The sequence below is a fragment of the Sebastes umbrosus genome, chromosome 21 (genome assembly GCF_015220745.1).
Source record: "Sebastes umbrosus isolate fSebUmb1 chromosome 21, fSebUmb1.pri, whole genome shotgun sequence".
NCBI classification, from domain to species: Eukaryota; Metazoa; Chordata; class Actinopteri; order Perciformes; family Sebastidae; genus Sebastes; species Sebastes umbrosus.
The window spans coordinates 5,485,593-5,505,659 of NC_051289.1; the positions used below are offsets into that span (position 1 = coordinate 5,485,593).

Sequence of the window (20,067 nt, forward strand, 5' to 3'; positions counted from 1 at the left end):
ATGAACACTTAAAATCAGTCATGCACAAAAACATCCACTTATCATAGCTTAGATTATATATAAGCCTATCATATATTATCAGTTAAATTGCACACCATTTTTAACATGTACATCATGCATCAACTCCTTTATATAGTTACGTATACATGCATATACTGTACATATCTATCCATCCAATATTTATTTCTTTGCATTATTTTTATTGTTTACAACGTACAGAAACACTTGACTTTATTATTTTTTTTAATTAATTAATACATTTATTTTTATTGTTATTTTATTCTAACTTTTTATTTATTATTTTGTTAATTTACTGCTTATTTTCACCAACAAAATCAAAGCAAATTCCTAGTGTATACCTCATACACCTGGCAATAAACGAGATTCTGATTCTGACCTGTATATAGACATTTTATTTATGTTGTTGGTTATTGGTGCTTCCTATATATATTTAAATATACAACTACCTTTTTCAAATACTTCTGTACATAATAGTTCTATCTATTCTTTACTTGTATTTGTCCAATTTGTTGTACTTGTTCTTAGCTTTTATAAATATTTCTATGTCAAATATTCACACATACCTGGCCAATGAAGCTATCTCTGATTCTGACATGATGGCAAATAATAACCTATACTTCACACATCATTAGCAGTGCTAGTGACAGAGTTTCTCACAATTAACATCACATTTACAGCCACAACAGAGGAGGACAAACATGTTGTCAAAGATGCTTTTCATTGACCTTTCACTGGATCCCAGATTGACCTTTATTATAATAAAAGGCAACAAGATTTTAATTAAACAAGCCATCAAGTCTGCAGCTTTACATGCTAGTAATTAGCTCATTAGGATAATGGATGTAACTTTCTAGGAAGCCAAACCATCAGCAAAAGTAAGTCAATTTCTAATTATACATTTTAATAATGTGTTAATTCATTAGTAAATACTTAGTACAATGCACCATCGCACTTTGTTCACTGTGTTATGTTCTATGTTTGTGACTGTTTTTGTATGTCTGTGTTTGCACCTTGGTCCGCGAGCAACGACATTTCGTTTTAACCGTGTACTTTGTATGTGGAAAAATGACAATTAAGTTCAACTTGAACTTGAACCTGAGATACTGTTTATCCATTGCCAGGTTTGTTGACAAGTGATGTAAGAAATGCTTAATCTCACAAAGTGACTTTAGCTTTAGATACCACCAGAAGTGAACTCTCAGTCCAGGCCTGGCTCAGCCCTGCTCAGCCCCACAGCAGCTCTTTGCCCCACCAGTGGCCGTGTAATGGGACACTGCTAAACGATGCTGAGAGGCTGAACACTCCAGTGCTGTCATGGCCTGTTGCACCTGACTCCCTCCTCGCTGCACTCGCCTGTTGTTAGCTTGTCTCCTAAAGGCTAATTTATGACACTATCAGACTTATCGGCTTCTACTGGACATCCTCATGCTAAAACTAATTAGACTAATTACTTGAGCCTTTGGTATGCTCTGCAATATAGTGTTCCTTATTCTTGATGTATAATACATAGCAGTGGAGGTTGGGGCACACAGGAACTACACTACTCCAGCTTGCTAATGCTATCCACACCAAGCATGTAAATGCATGCAGAGTAAGTATGATGAGGGCTTTTTATGTCACTAGATATGCAACTAATGCTAAAATCTAAAAAAATGTGTGTTTGTCTGGCCTTAAAATGGTTGCATGTTTACTTGCTTCTCTAGTTAAAGCATGGCTGCTTCATTTGGATTCCTTATTTGCAAACTTTGGGAGTGGCACTGCACATTGCAGCTGTGTGTTTACATGTGTTTACATGTGCCATACCTGTATGTGTGTGTGTGTGTGCATGTTTGTATGCTTTACCTGTACCATCCATGTGTTTCTGTTTGCTTTATTCCCTCTCAGCATCATCCACCAAAGGTCAGTAAATATGAATATTGAAATAGTTATTGATCATTGCAATTATTTGCCAGAATTTAGATCTATAAAGAGCGGTGTGTGGCTTCTGTTCAGTGTAAGTTATGTTATTATTAGTTGCTGAGCAGTAGTAGACTCCTTACCAGATTTTCCTGATAAGATTTGTTGTTGTCTTTTAAGATTTTATTTCTGAAACATGTAAGAGTGTTTCTACATTTCCTAGAGCTGAATCCTGAACAGATTGCCCTCTTTACGATGAATGTTGTGGATCAACTAGGGCTGCCCTTTCTCAGTGGATTAGTTAACTAATCAGTCGTTTTGGTCTTAGTCGACTACGATTTCTTTAGTCGTTTTTTATGCTCTTTTTCATGCTGCATGACTTATTTCCAAGTAACTTATTAGCACATCTCTGGTAAACACAAGATTTAAAGAGAGCTTTTGTGTGATTCTTTGTGGAGAAACTCAGATTAAATCAATTTATCGATTAGTCAACAAAATCTTATCAGTGTTATGGTGCTTTCAAATGGGGTCGTGTTTACCGTGTTCACGAGAACAGTGAACGCCCCCCTCTTGTGGTGTTCACGACCTCGTAAGTTGAAAGTTTCTGAAAGCTCCGAGTTCACGAGTTGTGACGTGTTTGTTGACGTTGTCAGACGTGGCGGAAGTTCATTTTTTTTGCATAATAAGTTAACGTATTGAAATTTTAGTCGTATATTGTTTTTCTTCGTAATTTTATAATGTCTGAGGAAAATGTTGATATTCCCAACGGCTTCATCTTTTTCCTCTGTCATTATGCCTTTGCATTTACTGCATTATGTTACCCACTTGCTAGTTTGCTAAATTGTTAGCCTCTGTTGCCTTTAGACGCCGACAGTAATGTTAATATTGCCGTTGCTTAGCAGCGGTGCTCTCACGACTTAACCACTTGGACGCCGAGCATATTGTGTACACGACTTCCCACGTTGTAAACACGAGCTCACGAGTTTCATTAGAAGGCGCCATTAGTCGACTATGGATTTCTTTGGTCGAGGACGGCCCTAAGAAATACTTCAGTTACTGTTTTTATGTTAGCATGAATAGCAAACAGCATGAACCAAACAATGTACACAGGATTGTTCTGCTTGATTTAGCATTAGGATCTTTATCTGTACGTTTCCATTAGCAACCGCTTGCATCTCAGTGCTCTTTTTACAAAACTCCTGCACTCCAAGTGAAAGTATTTTTCACATTGCTGTTTCCAGCGAACCAGATTATCTTGGCTGTAGACCAACAGTCTTCTTATGCCGAGGTTAAGCTGAAACTTTAACCCACTCATCAGCGTCACAGATTAGTCCGCGTCGGTGTCCCCTTTTGCCCAATAGATCTTCTGTTTCCTCAAAGAGCTTCATGTGGCCAAACCTCCACTTACACATCAGAGAGTACATTTCAATTTAGGACTATTTGAATGCAATTTTTTATTTGGTTTTCAATGTATACAATGTGATTTTTTTAAATTCATATTAACTGTATTCTTTCATTCAAAACCACAGTAGTGCATCTGTTAATACATGTGCAGTTCATTATGTGTGCACTTGTACATACTAGACTGTGGTTAACGCCACATCTCTAACATCTAACTAAAAGTGACAACCAGCCGGTGCTCCAGGGCTGACAAGGTTAGATAACCCCGCACAAACAGGCACACACTGCCTCCCCTTAGGGGTCATTTCCTCGCAGCCTGTGCTCCCGTTGGAGGTGTCCAGTGTGAGTCCTTAGGTTTCACCCTGTTGTCTCATGTGTCACAGCAAGTTGTCACATATAGAGGCAGTGATGCATTATTGAAGTTTACTTAGGCGCTGTACATTAGGTGAACATGAGTGCAATTACCCACACATAAATGCACATGTACAGGAGTCTTAATTGCTCTGCATAGGTAATGACTGATAATAATGTACGCGTGCCAGTTTTATGTTATCAAACTGATTTAAATCAACACAATAATAACTAGTTTAGTAAAAATAACTGCTGGGAAGTTAATCTAGGGGCGCTTTCACAAGTCATAGTCCGTTTGGTTAGTCCGAATCAGAGTGAAATTGATACTTTTGGTTCGTTTTCTATGTAGTCTGGTTCAGTTTCACAGTGCACAAATGAAAGCGGACCCAATAAAAAAAAAAAAATTGCTGAGGGGTGTGTACAAAGGAGCGAATTTATCTTTTTCTGCCACTTGCAGGGAATCACGTACTTTGATATATTGCTTATTGTTTATCTCAAATGACTTTATAAACATCACTATTTTTTTTACTTTATTTAGCATATTCTGTAACATCAGACTTATGCAGAAGTCCAGGTCAGTCTTCTCCCACTCATGTTAACCTGTCGTTTACATGTGTCAATCTTAACAAAGGCCAGCACAGGCAGTCTGCCATTTGGTTCGCTTAGAAACGGTCCGAGACCATCTCTCACAAGTGGTCTTAGACCGGTTATTTTGGTCCGCACCAGACTACAATTACTACATTCACATCCGCTCAAACAAACCGCACCAGATTAAAACAGACTAAATGATGGCTTGTTAAAGCGCCCTAAGAGGCAGTCTTCCTAGAACACAAATAAAGTGACCACTGATAATAAAAGGAGGAATGGCCCTCTGCAGCACTGTGTGCTTAGGGCCTCTAACCAGCTTTCCTTTGTGTATGAATGGGCGTCTATATGGGGAAAGGCTCACGCTGCAGCAGTGGCTAATTCCTAGTAATCCCATCGTGTCTCCTACCACTTAGAGATGGTTTCCAATGGCAAGCCTGGAGCCGGGGAATTGCTAGTGAGATTAGCTGGCTTTAGCTCCTCCTCTGTGGTTTACGCTCACAGTCAGGCCAGGACGGCCCACCACTGCTTCCTTCCATGCTAACCTTTTGCACAGAAATGGATTAACTATTTTTTCAAAAATGTTTCAAGTCTCATTGAGAGAATAATGTAAGTTTGTTTCAATTTATACTGCTGTTGCTATCGTTTTCCTTGGATTCAGTTTTTAATGCAGAGCTGTGAGGGCAGCAACAGGCTTCCTTATCTTGAAGGGTTTATGAGCTGTGTGTTCGTGTAGGATTTAGTGATGCTTTCCTTTTCATGATAAGCTTGTTGTCTCTGACTAACTTTCCTTTTCACATTTCCATGCAACCAGCACTTTGAACAAAGACAAGCCACTCTTGTCACACTTTTTGTAGTTAGATTCTAAAGAAAGGTAACAAATGTGTTTTTGAGAAAAAAAAATCCCCACACTTATTACTGTTTCAGGTGTGTTAACCATTGGTCGGTAGTTAATAGCTTCTGTGTTCCTGCATGTACTTGTATACCAGTTCATTAAGTCTCCTTCAGCTGAGCTCTTGTGGGTCAATAAGCACATCAGCCTGTGTGCATACTTTAGGTTCTCTACCAGCGTCCACCTTCCTCTTTACTAACAGGGACCCATGTGCTTTACTTTCACAGGAGAACTCTCCAGAAGATGTTTCCACAATCAGGGAAATCGATTGTCTTTGACAACTTTCCAGATCCCACTGACGCCTGGGACATCATCGAGACAATCGGGAAAGGGACCTATGGAAAGGTCTACAAGGTGCTCAACAAACTCGATGGAAGTAAAGCGGCTGTAAAGATACTGGATCCCATCCATGTAAGTTGACTCTCTTATCTGGAACATGAATGTGTTTAAATTTAAATGACTTACGTCATTCTATTTGCATAGTCCAAAGTTCTCGTGATGATACAGTTTTCGATAACGTCTCACTCTGTGCCATGTACGTGTAGTCAGTGCTTGTTAAAGCAGCTAAAAGCTTGTGGTGTGTTTGTTTACGCCTTTGGTGGAGGCGCAGGGCCGACGAGTTACTGTCTTGTGGCCTTATATCTGTCACATTTATAGCATCTGTATATTAGAGATGTAGACAGAAACCAACACAGATTAGATCTGGGCCACCATTATTTCCTCTTGCTGTTTGTTAACTTTATGGTTTGCTTGATAATCAGTATTTTTCTCTGGCATTTCTAGAACATATGATGTATGTGTTCTCAGGTTTGTGTTTGTGTTTGTGGGTTGTATACTTTTTATTATGCCTCTGTGCCGGCGACAGCTGTGGCCAGAGGCATTATGTTTCCGGCTTGTCCACCTGGAGGGAATTTCCTCAAATTTCATTTGGCACAGACGCCCACTTGGACTCGAGGATGAACTGATGAGAATTTGGTGGGCAAAGGTCACTCTGACCTCACAAAACACACTTTTGGGCATAACTCAAGAATTCATAAATGATGACAATTTCCCCCAAATGTCTAACAGGATAAAATGATGATGTGATGACATTTTGGACAGACATGGATGTAAACTGCAACTTGACTAGTTGGCCTGAGGCAGTAATTCTAGTTTTTCATCACTTGGCTTCAGTCGACTCCACAACAAGACACGACGATAATATGTGCTGCTGACCGTCTCGCAAGAGTTTCTTTGTGGACTACGTTTTTGAAGCCTTTAGTTCGGCATTTTGGCCGTCTCCATCTTGGTTTTTAGCAACCAGAAGTGACACAAGAGGCTGGAGCTAAGTACAACCGAACGCTGAATAGTTGACAATGAAGGGGCTAGACTTGAGGCCTATCCTTCCAGAGAGGATACAACCCTGTTATTGAGGAATTTAATAGGTGGAATCGGTGGAAAAAAAGTTGTGGAAAGTGTGTTTGCAGATCTCTGGTAGATCTGAAACATCATCAGTGCAGTGACTAACCCATTAGCTCAGCTCTTCACATGCTTAACATCATGCTGCTCTGCTTTATTATCTACACAGGACATTTAGAAAAGGGGTTTTCTTCCATCACATCCATTATCTCAGCAAATTGCTTCTGATGAATTGTTTATCATCATTTGGATGTATCATGGAAGTTACTGATTATTTTGCTTGTGCAGGGTTTTTTAGCATTGAGCCAAAACACATTTGGCACCGATGCAGAAGTGTGTGAAGGCCTAAAGCAAGAGCATTTTGACACAGAGCAGAGACACATGATGTTACTTCTGGCTGCGTGGGTCTGATCTGTGCTATAATGCAGAGATCCTTCTCATGATATGGTGTCATTGTAACGCCTCTGTTTATTTTGAAGCTACAGTGAACTGTATGGCTTATTTAGCAGCTCTAATGAGCAGGCCATTTTCTATTAAATCCAGCCTTCATGCTTATAAAAGTCTCATTAGTTTTTTTGTGAATTTGTTACTCTTTCTCATTATTGAGAAATGATTATCTGCAGACCACTAGCCTGTGAGCGCCATCATTACCATCGTTTTAATCACCGGGTTGATTATTTCATGTATAGACGTATTACACACAGCAGTAGAGCTATATTGAAAAGCCCCCTCATTTGCTACAGTATGCTTAGTTTCAGGTTGTGATATTCATGAACCATTACAAAAGAATAATTGGGATTTTTATACCTCTGCACCAGCGACAGCCGTAGGCATTGTGTTTATGGGTTGTCCGTCCGTCTGTCCGTCCGTCCCAATCTTGTGAAAGTGATATCTCAAGAATGCCAGGGGTAAACTTCTTCAAATTTGGCATAAACGTCCACTTGGACTTAAGGATGAACTGATTAGAATTTGGTGGTCATAAGTCAAAGGTCACTGTGACTCCACAAAAGACGTTTTTGGCCATAACCTAAGAGTTCATATGCAAAGTATGACAATATCACACAAATGTTTAATAGGATAAAACGATGAAATGATGACATTTTGGACAGACATTGATGTAAACTAACAATTATTTTTTTCTTGTGAAATATTGGATAGTCTTTTATGGTGTCAACAAAACAATTTGAGAAGTGAATATCACTTTGGTTGAACTTCTTATGACTTAAAACTTGAACGTGATGAGAGGTGACATGAAGACATTGCTTTGTTTTAAGGTGTTTGGAGTGGAAACCATAGCAGTAGAGTACCGTAAATACTGCCACTGTGCAGATGTGTCTGTTGTTTCATGTTATTTTTACTTGACTCTTACAAATAAATAAGTCTGTAAATCTCAACATACTGTATAATACAGTTCCTATAGTTATTGCAGGATGAGATGCACACACATAAAACACTGAATAATTTGTGTCTGTGTTGGTGAACATAGTTTTGTATATGTTTAAATATGCACCAGTAAGATTTCTATGTAAAATACCCCTCCTCTTGTTAGCCTTGATCACACAGTATAGCTGCAACATACAGTACAAGAGTATCCTGTCATTGCTGTAATTATCATGTCCTGGATTTGCCCTTTTCGCCCACATTAACTTCCAGAGTCAGTGATGGAGACTTAATAGATTGTCCCTAAAGAGCAGCAACAGTGCTAAAGAGTGCTAAAGCAGCTTATACGTTTTCTTGGCTAGAGTTAGACGAGAAGATTGATACCTCTGTTAGTCCAGGCAGTAGTATCAGTCTTCTCATCTAACTCTTGCCAAGAACTAAACTAAAACTGTTTCTTTAATCTAGAAAGCTGGTATCCCCACCATTAGATCTTTTGCCTCTGTCGTTCTTTTGATATCTTTTGGCGTCACAAAATGGAAACACGGCTGGTAAAAATGTGCCTGATAATAAATAATATGATATAACAATGACTTTATAGTAATTATATAGACATAGACTCTATATACACTATATATATATCTGTTATGATTTGACGCTGCATAAAAATAAATTGAATTATAGGTGAAAAATAGGTCTTTTAACTGATCTTTGTGCATCTTTTTCAGGATATTGATGAGGAGATCGAAGCAGAGTACAACATCCTCAAAGCTCTGTCTGACCACACCAATGTCGTCAAATTCCACGGGATGTACTACAAGAAGGATGTGAAATGTGGAGACCAGTTGTGGCTCGTGCTGGAGGTAGGAACACGTCTTATATTTGAATAAAAAAAGCCACTATATGTTTGCCACAACCCAGATATTTGACTGAGACCTGAAGCAGCATTCGCCTGTTTACTGTGGCTGAACCGTGCAGACAAAGAGTGCAGATTAAAGGTCTGGCTGTGAATCACACAGCATGTCTCGCCAGGTATATGCAGTGATCTCCAAATATGCTCAGGGATTACGTAACAGTTTTAGCCACCCTGGGCAGTCTAGGAGTTTACTTATGGGCCACCTGGGGGATTTGGTCGCATGCCAACAACATGTATGAGTTAGGAGTGGTGTTGGTTAGCTCGTGTGACGTGGGCTCCCTGCTGAGAGCAGCAGAGCAGTGTATTAGTTTATACACCTACTGTAGCAGGTTGGAGCACAGACACAAATGTCTCCTGTAGCTGATTTCTGTTGTTTGGATGTTGGGCAGACTATGCTGAAATGGTGGAAATTCAAATATTTTTGAGGTTGTTGGTGAACTTATATGTAAACTGCTTCATTAAAGGGATAGCTTGGGTGTTTTGAAGTGGGGTTGTATGAGGTACTTATCCATAGTCAGTGTATTACCTACAGTAGATGACGGTTGGCACGCCCCCAGTTTGGAGAAGCAGACAGCACAGAAGCAAAGCAATGTACTGCTGTTGACAGGGCAGCAATAAAATGTATGTTAGACAGCTAGAAGAAAGGCCCACCTAAAAAAATCAATATCAGTTTAAGTGTACACTATATTTCGATTTTTTTTTTACTTATATTGATTTTTTTAGGTGGGTAAAATATGTTTTGTTGCTGCCCCCGTCTACAGCAGTACATTGCTTTGCTTCCATGCGGTCTGTTTCTCCAAACTGGGGGCGTGCCGACTGTCGTCTACTGTCGGTAATACACTGATGAGTATAAGTACCTCATACTGTACAACCCCACTTCAAAACACCCAAACTATCCCTTTAAAGGGACTATGATGAATTGGTGACTGAATTCAAAATAGCCTGATTTTGAACAACGTTACTGTACTTGACTTTGAGACTTGAGCTTTCTTGCACCTGCTGATGTTCAAGAAAGGCTGGATGCAGGTATGAATTTGTGATCGTTCAAGGGGACCTTGCTGCTGCTTTCTGTACATCTAAAAAAGCCTCCAGCTCCCCAGTTCTCCGTCTTTCATATTTCATCGCCCGTTGTAGCGCTTTTCAAATGTCAACCTCCAGAAAAACATGTAATGGGGGTCAACCTCAGAGGAGGAAAAGTGTTTGCGGGGCCCAATACGGTGGCGAATGTGGGTTTTCTTTGCCTTTTTGACTTTCTGACCATGTAATTTGTGTTCCTGCTTTGATAGAGAGCAGAACAAACCTGGAGACGTTTGGTAAACATGGTCAGCAAACTTGAGGAGGGTTGATAAGAAAGAATGCTGGTAAAGTGTCACAGCTATGGTGCTAACGGTCTTTGAAGCAGTGTTTCTGAAGAACGTAACGTTGCATTTTTAGTCACGCTATGGTCGTGGCTCTAGGGTCGGTTGATCCACCACTGAAATATCTCAACAGCCAACAGTTTTAACAGCTATTGCCGTGACATGTTGTACAGACAATCATAGTCTCTAGAGGATGAATCCCAATAACTGTGGTGATCCCCTGACTTTTCCTTTAGTGCCGCCATGAGGTTGGCATTTTAGGTTTTGAGCGAAATGTCTCAACAACTATTGCCATGAAGATACAGATACTGTATCCATGGTGCCCGGAGGACGAATCCTACAGACTTTGTTGATCCCCTGACCTTTTTCTGACACCACAAGCAGCTTGTTATTTTTGATTCAAAGAAAAAATGTCAACTGACAAATTGTCAAATTGACAACTATTATAGGAATTCACGTCTCACACAGGATACATTGAGAACTTTTGTGATTTGACTTTCCTCTCATCATCAGGACAAAACTTTCCCTGTAACCATTTTGGTTTATGACAATATACTATCTTTAAATCTAATGACATTCCCTTCAGCCCCAGTTGTTCTTAGTGTTTAGTGTTACTTACTAAATGTTAGAATGCTAACACACCAAACCACATGGTGAACATTAGCTGCTAAAATTTTTGGCACATTCGGGTGATGCCGTCGTAAATTAAATGTTTGAAGTGTATCCACAGATATATCCGACTTCAGTTAAACAATGTTGGCATACAGTTTGACACAAATCGTTGTCCATAGAGCTTGATTAACTCGGCGAACGACAACAACTGGTGCACTGCCACAACTTTCCGGGAAACATGCCCAGAGTATTAGATATCAGACAGGTGTTTGGGTCACAGGGCGTACCGAAAGGATGTTGTGGGCCAAACGTCCTGTGCCGAACAGTTCAATACAATTACATGTATTGTTACCCCCCTAGTGCTGATATCAGCATTTTGCTAAAAGAACAGCAATCCTTAAGTATTGTGTTTGAATTTGCACCACTGCTTTGGAGCATGTTTTCTTTTGTGGAGTAGAATAAATAAAGAAAATAAATCCCTACCAACTGTGTTCCACATTATGCTGTTCTTTCTTCCATTATCAGGTACAGCAGCGCAAGAACACAGTGTCCATATTTCTGTAATCCAAGCTCAGTGGGCTTTGCATCAACAGCAGCAGTGTTACGCTAACCCAGTAGATAGTTTTCACCTCTGCAGCTTGTGTTTCTTTCCCTTTTCATCGCCGTCCTTCCTCCTGACCTTTGCAGAGGACCCTGCAATGCTCGGATATCAAGTACAATCTAAGATGCTGAATAATCATTATAGGAAAACAGAGACCTATATCTGGTAACATAGTTGTTATTTTTTCACTGTAGTGATTGTTAGTTTAGTATCATGTTGTTCTGATCTTGTTTCTTTGAGTAAAAATACAAATCTGGTGTCCACTCGGCTTTGCTACTTTGTTTACTCCCTGTTCCCTCTGTGGTTTGCATTTCCATTTTCTAAAATTTCCCTTGCAAAAATCTGCAGCCAGCAGTCCAAATCTGGTGGCTAATCCTGAGGCTGAAATCACTGCCTGACAGTTTAGCAAGTGGCTGTGTGTTTGTGCATGTATGTGTGTGCTCTGAAGTAGATGCACATGGGGTTTAAGCAGTGAAGAGACAGGAAAGCAGGCAGTGAGGTGGTCATTCACCATGGTTACTGTCCTCTCCTTTCTAAACTGTAATTTTCCATCCTTTAGCTCTGCCGAGAGGAGCCTTTCTCTGCCCCGCACTGACGGCAGACCGCTCATTATGAACCGAATACATACAAATTGCATCCTTTGCTTTGTTAGCCCCTCATTGGGGTCTGCGAGCTTTTGGCTTTGCCTCTGTAGTGCAGCTCCTTTATGATAGCGGATGTGGGCAGAGATGAGCAAGCTTTCATGTATGACGGCCTAATTCTGCTCCCCGAGAGCTCAAGCATACTTCAAAGATAGCGATGATGGAGCGACTTTTATTCTCTAATTGGAAATAAAAACCTTATTTGGATGTGCATTTCATTTGCCCCTGTTAAAGGAAGGCCAATGATTAGTGCAACCTTTAAAAGCTCCTCTTAAAGATGCATCTCATCTTTTAATATGCAAAAATAAATAATGCTAACTTTAAATTGCATTACTCCGTGCCTTAGGGATGTCACGATACCAGACATTTGGCATCTTTAAGAGTTTCAGTTTCTCTACAGAGATAGAAGTACTTGTCAAACTGTCTCTGTAGCACTACATTAAACATGCCTTTATAGTAGAGTGGCTGAAAAGAATCATTCCTGAATAACAAGCCATACGACAGCACGCCCAGAGTTTGTCAAATGGCACTTAAGAATTTAATGAGTGGAGCATTGGCATTTGGAGACTGGTCAATACTGGGAAACAGGGTCTGAAATTAACTTTCTTCACGTCCTGCCACTGTGGCAGGCAAGTATTATTTTTTTTGTCTACCACTTAGAAACTTTGTCTGCCACTTTTGAAATCTCTGCGCTAAATGAAGGAATAACATTTTAGATCTAATGTCATTCAATGTTCGATATATTTTGCACAATAAACATTATGCATGGTAAATTACAGTGTTCGAATTACACTGTGGCTTCCGGGGAAGCCCTATTTTTCTGGGGTGGGATGGTACTGTACACAGTACTGTACTTTACTTTGTTATTGTCATCTATAGTGGTTGTTTGCATAAAAACATCAGATTAAAATTTAAAGTATGTGAAGAAAGAGTGAAGATACTGGTATCATATGAAACTAGAAAACCTAAGGAATCCATCGGTACCAACCATGTCTTACTAGCTTGTCGGGAAGAAGGTTAGAAATAACGTTCCAAACTTACGCTAAATTTTGGCAAGCAAAAACGGTCTTGGCCATTTTCCAAGGGTCCCCTTGACCTCTGACCTCAAGATATGTGAATGAAAATGGGTTCTCTGGGTACCATGGAGTCTCCCCTTTACAGACATGCCCACTTTATGATAATCACATAAAGTTTGTGGCAAGTCATAGTCAAGTCAGCACACTGACACACTGACAGCTGTTGTTGCCTGTTGGACTGCAGTTTGCCATGTTATGATTTGAGCATATTTTTTATGCTAAATGCAGTACCTGTGAGGGTTTCTAGACAATATCTGTCATAGTTTTGTGTTGTTAATTGATTTCCAATAATAAATATATACATACATTTACATAAAGCAGCATATTTGCCCACTCCCATGTTGATAAGAGTATTAAATACTTGACAAATCTCCCTTTAAGGTACATTTTGAACGGATAAAAAATTAAGATTAATAGCGATTAATCATGGACAGTCATGTGATTAATCGTGATAAAATATTGTAATCGATTGACAGCCCTAAAAAAACATATTGTGAGAAAATCCTTTGGCCATATTACCAGCCCTATTTCAGCATGACAGTGAGTGAAGCACAAAGCCAAGATAACACTGGACAACGGCCTGAATTTCCTCGAGTAGTCCAGCCAACAGGAGGATGATCTGAAAGGTGAACTGGAAGAAACCCAAGTATGCAAAGCTGGTAGAGTCAAACCAGGGAATACATCAGAATATTATCATTCTCATTTGGTGCTTCTGAATGGACCGAATAAAGAATTCTTGTTGTTTTAATTTAAATCTCCGTCTAAACAAACCAGAGACATTGATTTGATTTGTTTTTACCCTTTTGTTCGTCCTCTCATTGTACCACATTGCTTTGTTGTCGGACACCTTCTGAAAGTCAAAAATAAACCACCTCGGCCTTCGTTTAGCCCCATTAGTCTCCGTCCTGACTCGTCCTGCCCTCGCGCCCCAACCTCTACACTCATTAATTGACAATGACGTGTAAAATGTTATTCTGTGTTTGGACTTCTGAATAAACGGTGCCAGAAAGAAGACACCTCCGCTATTGTGCCTGTGTAAACGATAAGCCAGCAGTAACAATAGAGTGTTTTTCTCTGGAGACAATCCAGCGTGTAACACACACGAGTATTCAGACATGATGCAACTGCATGCGTCCAATAATCTGGCAGTAAATAAGAAACACAATATAGGTTTATGTTTGCAGGGATGTAAACATCAAAGATAGTTAAAAAGTCAGCACCTGCGTGTTTAAACGGCCGCTGTGGTTTCTCCTCAGTGAGTCAGGGGGCAGCCCGGTTTGTTTCATCTTTACATTTGTTTCATCCACTTCTTTTACACGTCTTTGATCGACTAGTTTCATTTACATGACTAAACAAGCACCTGACCTCATTTGTAATGGAGAATACCCCACTCAGTATTCAGTGTATTCAGTTTTTTCTTTGAAAATCGATAGTCCGTGTGGAAACTCCTGTGGAAGATGCCAAACATGGATCTTTACAGACCTTTTTGTATTTACAGTTTCTCTTCAGATTTTAAGCAACTCTGTGGTGGAAAATGCTAATTAGGCAGCTCTATTAATAATTTTTAGCAATAATAGAGTTATTAGTCTAATTGACCCTTCGCTAAGTCCCACCTCTCAAACGCTGACTGGCCAATCATAGCGCAGCATCAGCAGCTCTGACCAGGGTTCGACAACTATACGGTTCTGCTCCGTAGACTTGCATGCAATTGTGTCAGATTTTCTTCATTTTAAGGCTGGTTTTGCGGATTTGGATTGGTTGGAAGGAGATATACGTTTTCTAAAATGTTACATTTCTATGTAAAAATCTGTGGAGATAACATTAGCAGAGTATGTCAGCACAGTCAGAACAGTGTTGCTCCTTAATTTCATTGTCTATCTATCGCCATCATGGTGGCTCACTTTAGGCTGGCTTTACATCTGGTTTAAACTGTACAGGATTTAAATCAAACCCGGTCTGAAGTTTCCTATATCCTTTCCACTCTGCAGAGATTTTGAGTCGTCACCACATCTCAAATAATTAATGTTCCTGTCGAGCATCACTTTCTGGAAGTGGGCACTGTGGCTAAGGTGAGAGCGCTAACGTTTAGCTCTGCTAAATCTAGGGCAGCGGACCTCATTAATATGGATTTGACTGTCTGCCCTGTGTAATTTAATGATGACAGGTGATATGGCAACAGTGATTTGGACTGACGTCAGGCGCGGCTCGTTGTCAGAGCGCTGTGCTGTCTGCGAAAAGCCTCGACGGTATTCTCTGCTTAGCTGCAGTTTGTTTGCACGTCTGATAGCAGAGAGAGGGAGTGATTAAGCTCCCCATGTGGCAGCTGAGATACATGCCATCCATCCTGCAGCAGCTCTCTGGGCTCATGATGGATAGGTACGTAGATTGATAGGCAGCTAGAAAACAGATACAAGGTAGGGCGTTGAAAACTTATGCCATTGCTTAGTCAAGGTCAAAGACTTGCTTCACTCTCAGCATCTAGTGCATGGGGGGATTACTGAATGGGTCTACTGGGTACAGGCCCAGGGGCCCAAGTGCTCATAGGGCCCCTGGGCCTGAGTTTCTGTTAGAAGTGACCGTTAACATTTCATGGAAAGTCAATTAAAAGACTGCAAAAATACACAAAGAGATGCACAGCTACTACAAAGAGACACAAAACTACTACAAAGAGACACAAAACTGCTACATAGAGACACAAAACTACTACAAAGAGACGCAAAACGACCACAAAGAGATGCAAAACTACTACAAAGAGACGCAAAGTTACCACAAAGAGACACAAAACGACCCCAAAGACATGCAAAATGACCAGAAAGAGACACAAAACGACCACAATCAGACGCAAAACCACCACAAAGAGACGCAAAATGACCACAAAGAGACGCAAAAGGGTTAGAAAGAGACACAAAATGACCACAAAGAAATGCAAAATAATTACAAAGAGAGACAAAACCACCACAAAGAGACACAAAACTACTTCAAAGAAATGCAAAACGAGGCATTGTTTGTCTGGCTGTCTTGCTATTATGTAAGTTTACATGTTTGTGTCCAGAGGGGCCTCATCTCATAATTCTAGATTTGAATATTTTAGTATTTTCTGACGTTCCAACATTTATAACAGAATCTAAAATAACCAGAGCTCAAATTATTGATATAATCGTTTACATAATTTATTAAGCAAAAATGCCATTTCACACACACATTTGCTAATTCCAGCTACACAAATGTGAGGATTTTCTGCTTTTATCTGTTTTATATCATTGTAAATGAAATCTTTTATATTTTTAATGTACTGTTGTTCGAACAAAACAAGCAAGTTGATGATGTCTCATTGGGCTCTGAGAAATTGTGGCAGAGATTTTTCCACTATTTTTTGACAGTTTATAGATTAAACAATAAATCAGTTGATTGAAAAAAGAATCAATAGAACAATCAGTAATGACAATAACATGTATTTGCATCCCTAAAATCAACTAAATGTAGTGTTTTGTTCTATTTTAAAAAGGGTTCACTGTATGTTGTAAGTGGAAGAAGCAATTTAATAGCTTCCTGTGGTTAGCTCAATTAGCTGCAGTGAGTAGCACAGAAACACTTTGGTAAAATATGTGCAAAGGCAATCAAGCCCTGTGGGTGGAAGTATAATGAAACAACAAAATGGGTCCCTATCTGGAGATTTGGGCACACAGCCGCAGATATTATGTCTGTGTTATGATGCTACTGTTGTGCCAGTCAGCACTTTTTTTCTTAGGATTGTAGGGGAAGATATTCATAGAGTAATAATACATCATTTCCGTGTCTAATAGAATCCTATAGTTGTGTGTATATAAGTTATTTATTAGTAACCTTTTTCTGATACGTGCTGCACAATCTCTTGTGCGATCGCTGCAGGGGACTGATTCTTATCCTAAATAAGCACACACCACTGAATGTCTATTGCCTAATTATGCTTTCGCTTTTAAAAGTGCGGGGAAATTAGTGTAATTATGCAAGAACAAGTGTTTAATACATACAAAGATATGATGGAAATTTCCTGTTTGACACAAAATGTTTTGCATGCGGCTACGTAGGACTAAAGAAACAAATGTAAAAAGAGGCGTTTGTATGTTTAACGCATCTGTAGATGATATCTTTTACCGCCCAGAGGTCTGTGTTTACAAACAGTGTTCATATGCAGAATCTGCCATTTCTGTTCACTAGCAGCCCCCAGCACTGTGATTGACATCTTGGGGCTTTTTATTTCCCGTGTACCTCTGGCATCTCCCAAAGAAAGGCCCAAATTAAGGGTTATTATTGTTGCCAAGGCAACCTACTGGGTAATTTTCTGCAATTTTCCAAGAGGGATTGCTATTGACGGGGGGAGTCCATATATTTAGACACAGTATACCATAAGAAAACACATATAAACACACGTTTTTTGAGAAGGAGAAAGTGCCCATGCTGATTTTAATCTTGTTTCCAGTATGAAATGCTGTCCTATAAATGGTGTGTAATTTCTAATATAAATGTTGGCATTGTCTGAAAACATAAAGAGGATGTACTTTTGATTTGTGCATGTTTAATATTTACCCTGCTTAGTCATCACAGCGTAGATTAAACCCTGCACACAAAATGTACATTCTCCTTGTGGGCTCGCTAAGCTGCCTCAAAGAGATAAGCCGCTACAGATTGACAGAATTACTCCCAGCCTCTTTTTTCTCACTGTGAAATCTTGTGATCGAAACTTCTTCATCCTCCGCTGTTTGTCACTGTGAAATCCTGAGTATCTCAGATGCCCCACATTTCAGCATATTGTATAAGCTCAGCTATAAGCGCTGACTCATATTGAGTTTATTCTCATTATTCTCCTTTTCTTTGTGGGTTGTTTTTTCAGCTCTGCAATGGTGGCTCTGTGACAGATCTGGCTAAAGGCATGCTGAAGAGAGGAGACCGAATGGATGAACCTATTATTGCCTACATCTTGCATGAGGCCCTCATGGTAAGTCTGGCCTTTTGAATGTGCACGAGGGGGAGACAATGATGGACTGTAGAGCTCAATAGAACAACCTCCCACTGAATACACTGCTTCAATGAAAAGAGCTTAAACGGGATAATTTTGCAGGCAGGTGCTTGTCAGAAAAAGCTGTTAACCTCTTTTCTTTTCACAGGGCCTCCAGCACCTGCACATCAATAAAACCATCCACCGTGACGTCAAAGGCAATAACATCCTGTTGACGACGCATGGAGGGGTCAAACTTGTTGATTTTGGTAGGTAATGTGTTTCTTTTTGCAAGCTTTAACACTCGGGATGTCACGAGAACTGATACTTCGGTACCAAGTCGATGCCAAAATTCTGAAAACGTGGCAATACTTGTTTCTCTACAGTACTGCAGTACCATCAGGGCTCGAGACTAACGTCGTCACATCATACAGGGAACGATAGAAAATGTGTTTGGGATGCAGTAAACTCACTATCAACACGTCCAAAGGACGCATCCTTTTTTTGTCCTGATAATGCTCTATTGTGAGCAATAAATTTGAGTTGAAATTTGCAGGACGAGAGCTAGTCAACATTAGCTGTAAGCAGAACAGTCCTTTACGGAGCTAACAGCTAACGAGAGGTGCCATTGGTTTACATTATGATGTGTTCAGGCTCCATTAAGTAAAAATGAGCCCGAGGGTCAATTCTAACGTTATCATGATGTGTTCAAATGTCATCTTGTAAAATATGTTTTTTGGCGAGAAACTTGAATCAGCCTCTCACGTGTGCCAAAGCGTGTTGGAGAGCTACGGTGGCCAACGCAGAAACGCGAATGGCCCTCTCCAGAGCCATTTGGAGCAGAGCCAGTACGTAGAGTGTGTGTGTGTACGTGGGAAGTGAGTGGTGAAGCAAGAGAGAGAGAACACTATCGACTCCGGCCCAAGCAGGAAAAGTTAACAGAGTTCTGTTTGTCCATTCTGGGCTACTGTAGAAACATGGTGGTGCAACATGACGGATCCTTGAAGAGAACATGCTCCCTATGTAGATATAAACGGCTCATTCTAAGCTAACGAAAATACAACTATTCTTATTATCAAGTGATTATACACTAAAGAAAACGTACTTATTAATATTATATCCCATTTCTGCCAATGTATCCCCCTAAATGTTACACACTGGTTCTTTAACACCGTGTCGTTTTTGTACCATCCTCCTCTAATCAGTGAAAATCATGTTATGGCTCTATTTAACAGAAGAGGGTCAAATCCATTACCGTCAGCCGCTTGCCAAATATATTGTACCACTAATTAGTTTCCTTGAGAGGTTGGAATACGTTTACACAACCCGACAAGGTGGCAGACGATTATACTTTTCCATTACAGCCCATCTTTCACATATTCCGGCAGACAGCAGCGGACATTGTTGCTATTCACTGTGTGTTTGCACTGATTTGCTTTTGGGTTTTCTTAACCAAATGAGGCGCTCAGAGCAGCCGAAGTTCTTGGATTGAAAGCTCACGATAGGCAAAGTGATTCTGACTACTTCCAGGGGATGACTCACCCCTGTTTTCTTCAGGGGCTGAAAAACCAGCTGCCTGTTTTCATTACAAATAAAATCCCCACTCAACATGTGTGTAGGTTTGCATTTAGTCTTCTAATTGTGGGCTTCTCTTAAAAGCCTTTTTCTTACCATGAAGCACAAAGTGCACAGCTCTTATATGAGTAGGAAGAGGAGGAGGAAGAGGAGGGGTGGTATTAATGGAATCACTTAATATGTGAATGTGAAGTAGCTAATATGGAGCCGGGCCTTCTTCAGAGCAGCTTCTTCCTCCTCACAAGGCTGGCACAGATTCTGTTTATTTATGCATTTATCATCTGTTTATTGCACCAATTTGAAGAATTGAAGCCTCGAGGTCTTTAGGAATTAAAAAGTTAGAGATGCAAATCAAACTGTGCTTTCCAAAATGTCTACATCTGGTGATAAGT

The 20,067-nt window shown here is 40.0% G+C and overlaps 1 protein-coding gene across 3 annotated transcripts in view; it reads left to right on the top strand.

Annotated features, from left to right (window-relative positions):
* Window positions 1–4,727: 4,727 nt before the first annotated feature.
* Window positions 4,728–20,067, top strand: part of myo3a (myosin IIIA) — a 55,044-nt gene continuing 39,704 nt past the window's right edge. For all 3 annotated transcript variants that reach the window (XM_037757582.1, XM_037757584.1, XM_037757583.1), the window contains exons 1-5: window positions 4,728–4,863; window positions 5,374–5,557; window positions 8,650–8,784; window positions 17,996–18,100; window positions 18,270–18,369. In XM_037757582.1, the coding sequence (XP_037613510.1) occupies window positions 4,862–4,863; window positions 5,374–5,557; window positions 8,650–8,784; window positions 17,996–18,100; window positions 18,270–18,369 (526 nt within the window). In that variant the 5' untranslated portion in view covers window positions 4,728–4,861. The remainder of the gene's footprint in view (window positions 4,864–5,373; window positions 5,558–8,649; window positions 8,785–17,995; window positions 18,101–18,269; window positions 18,370–20,067) is intronic.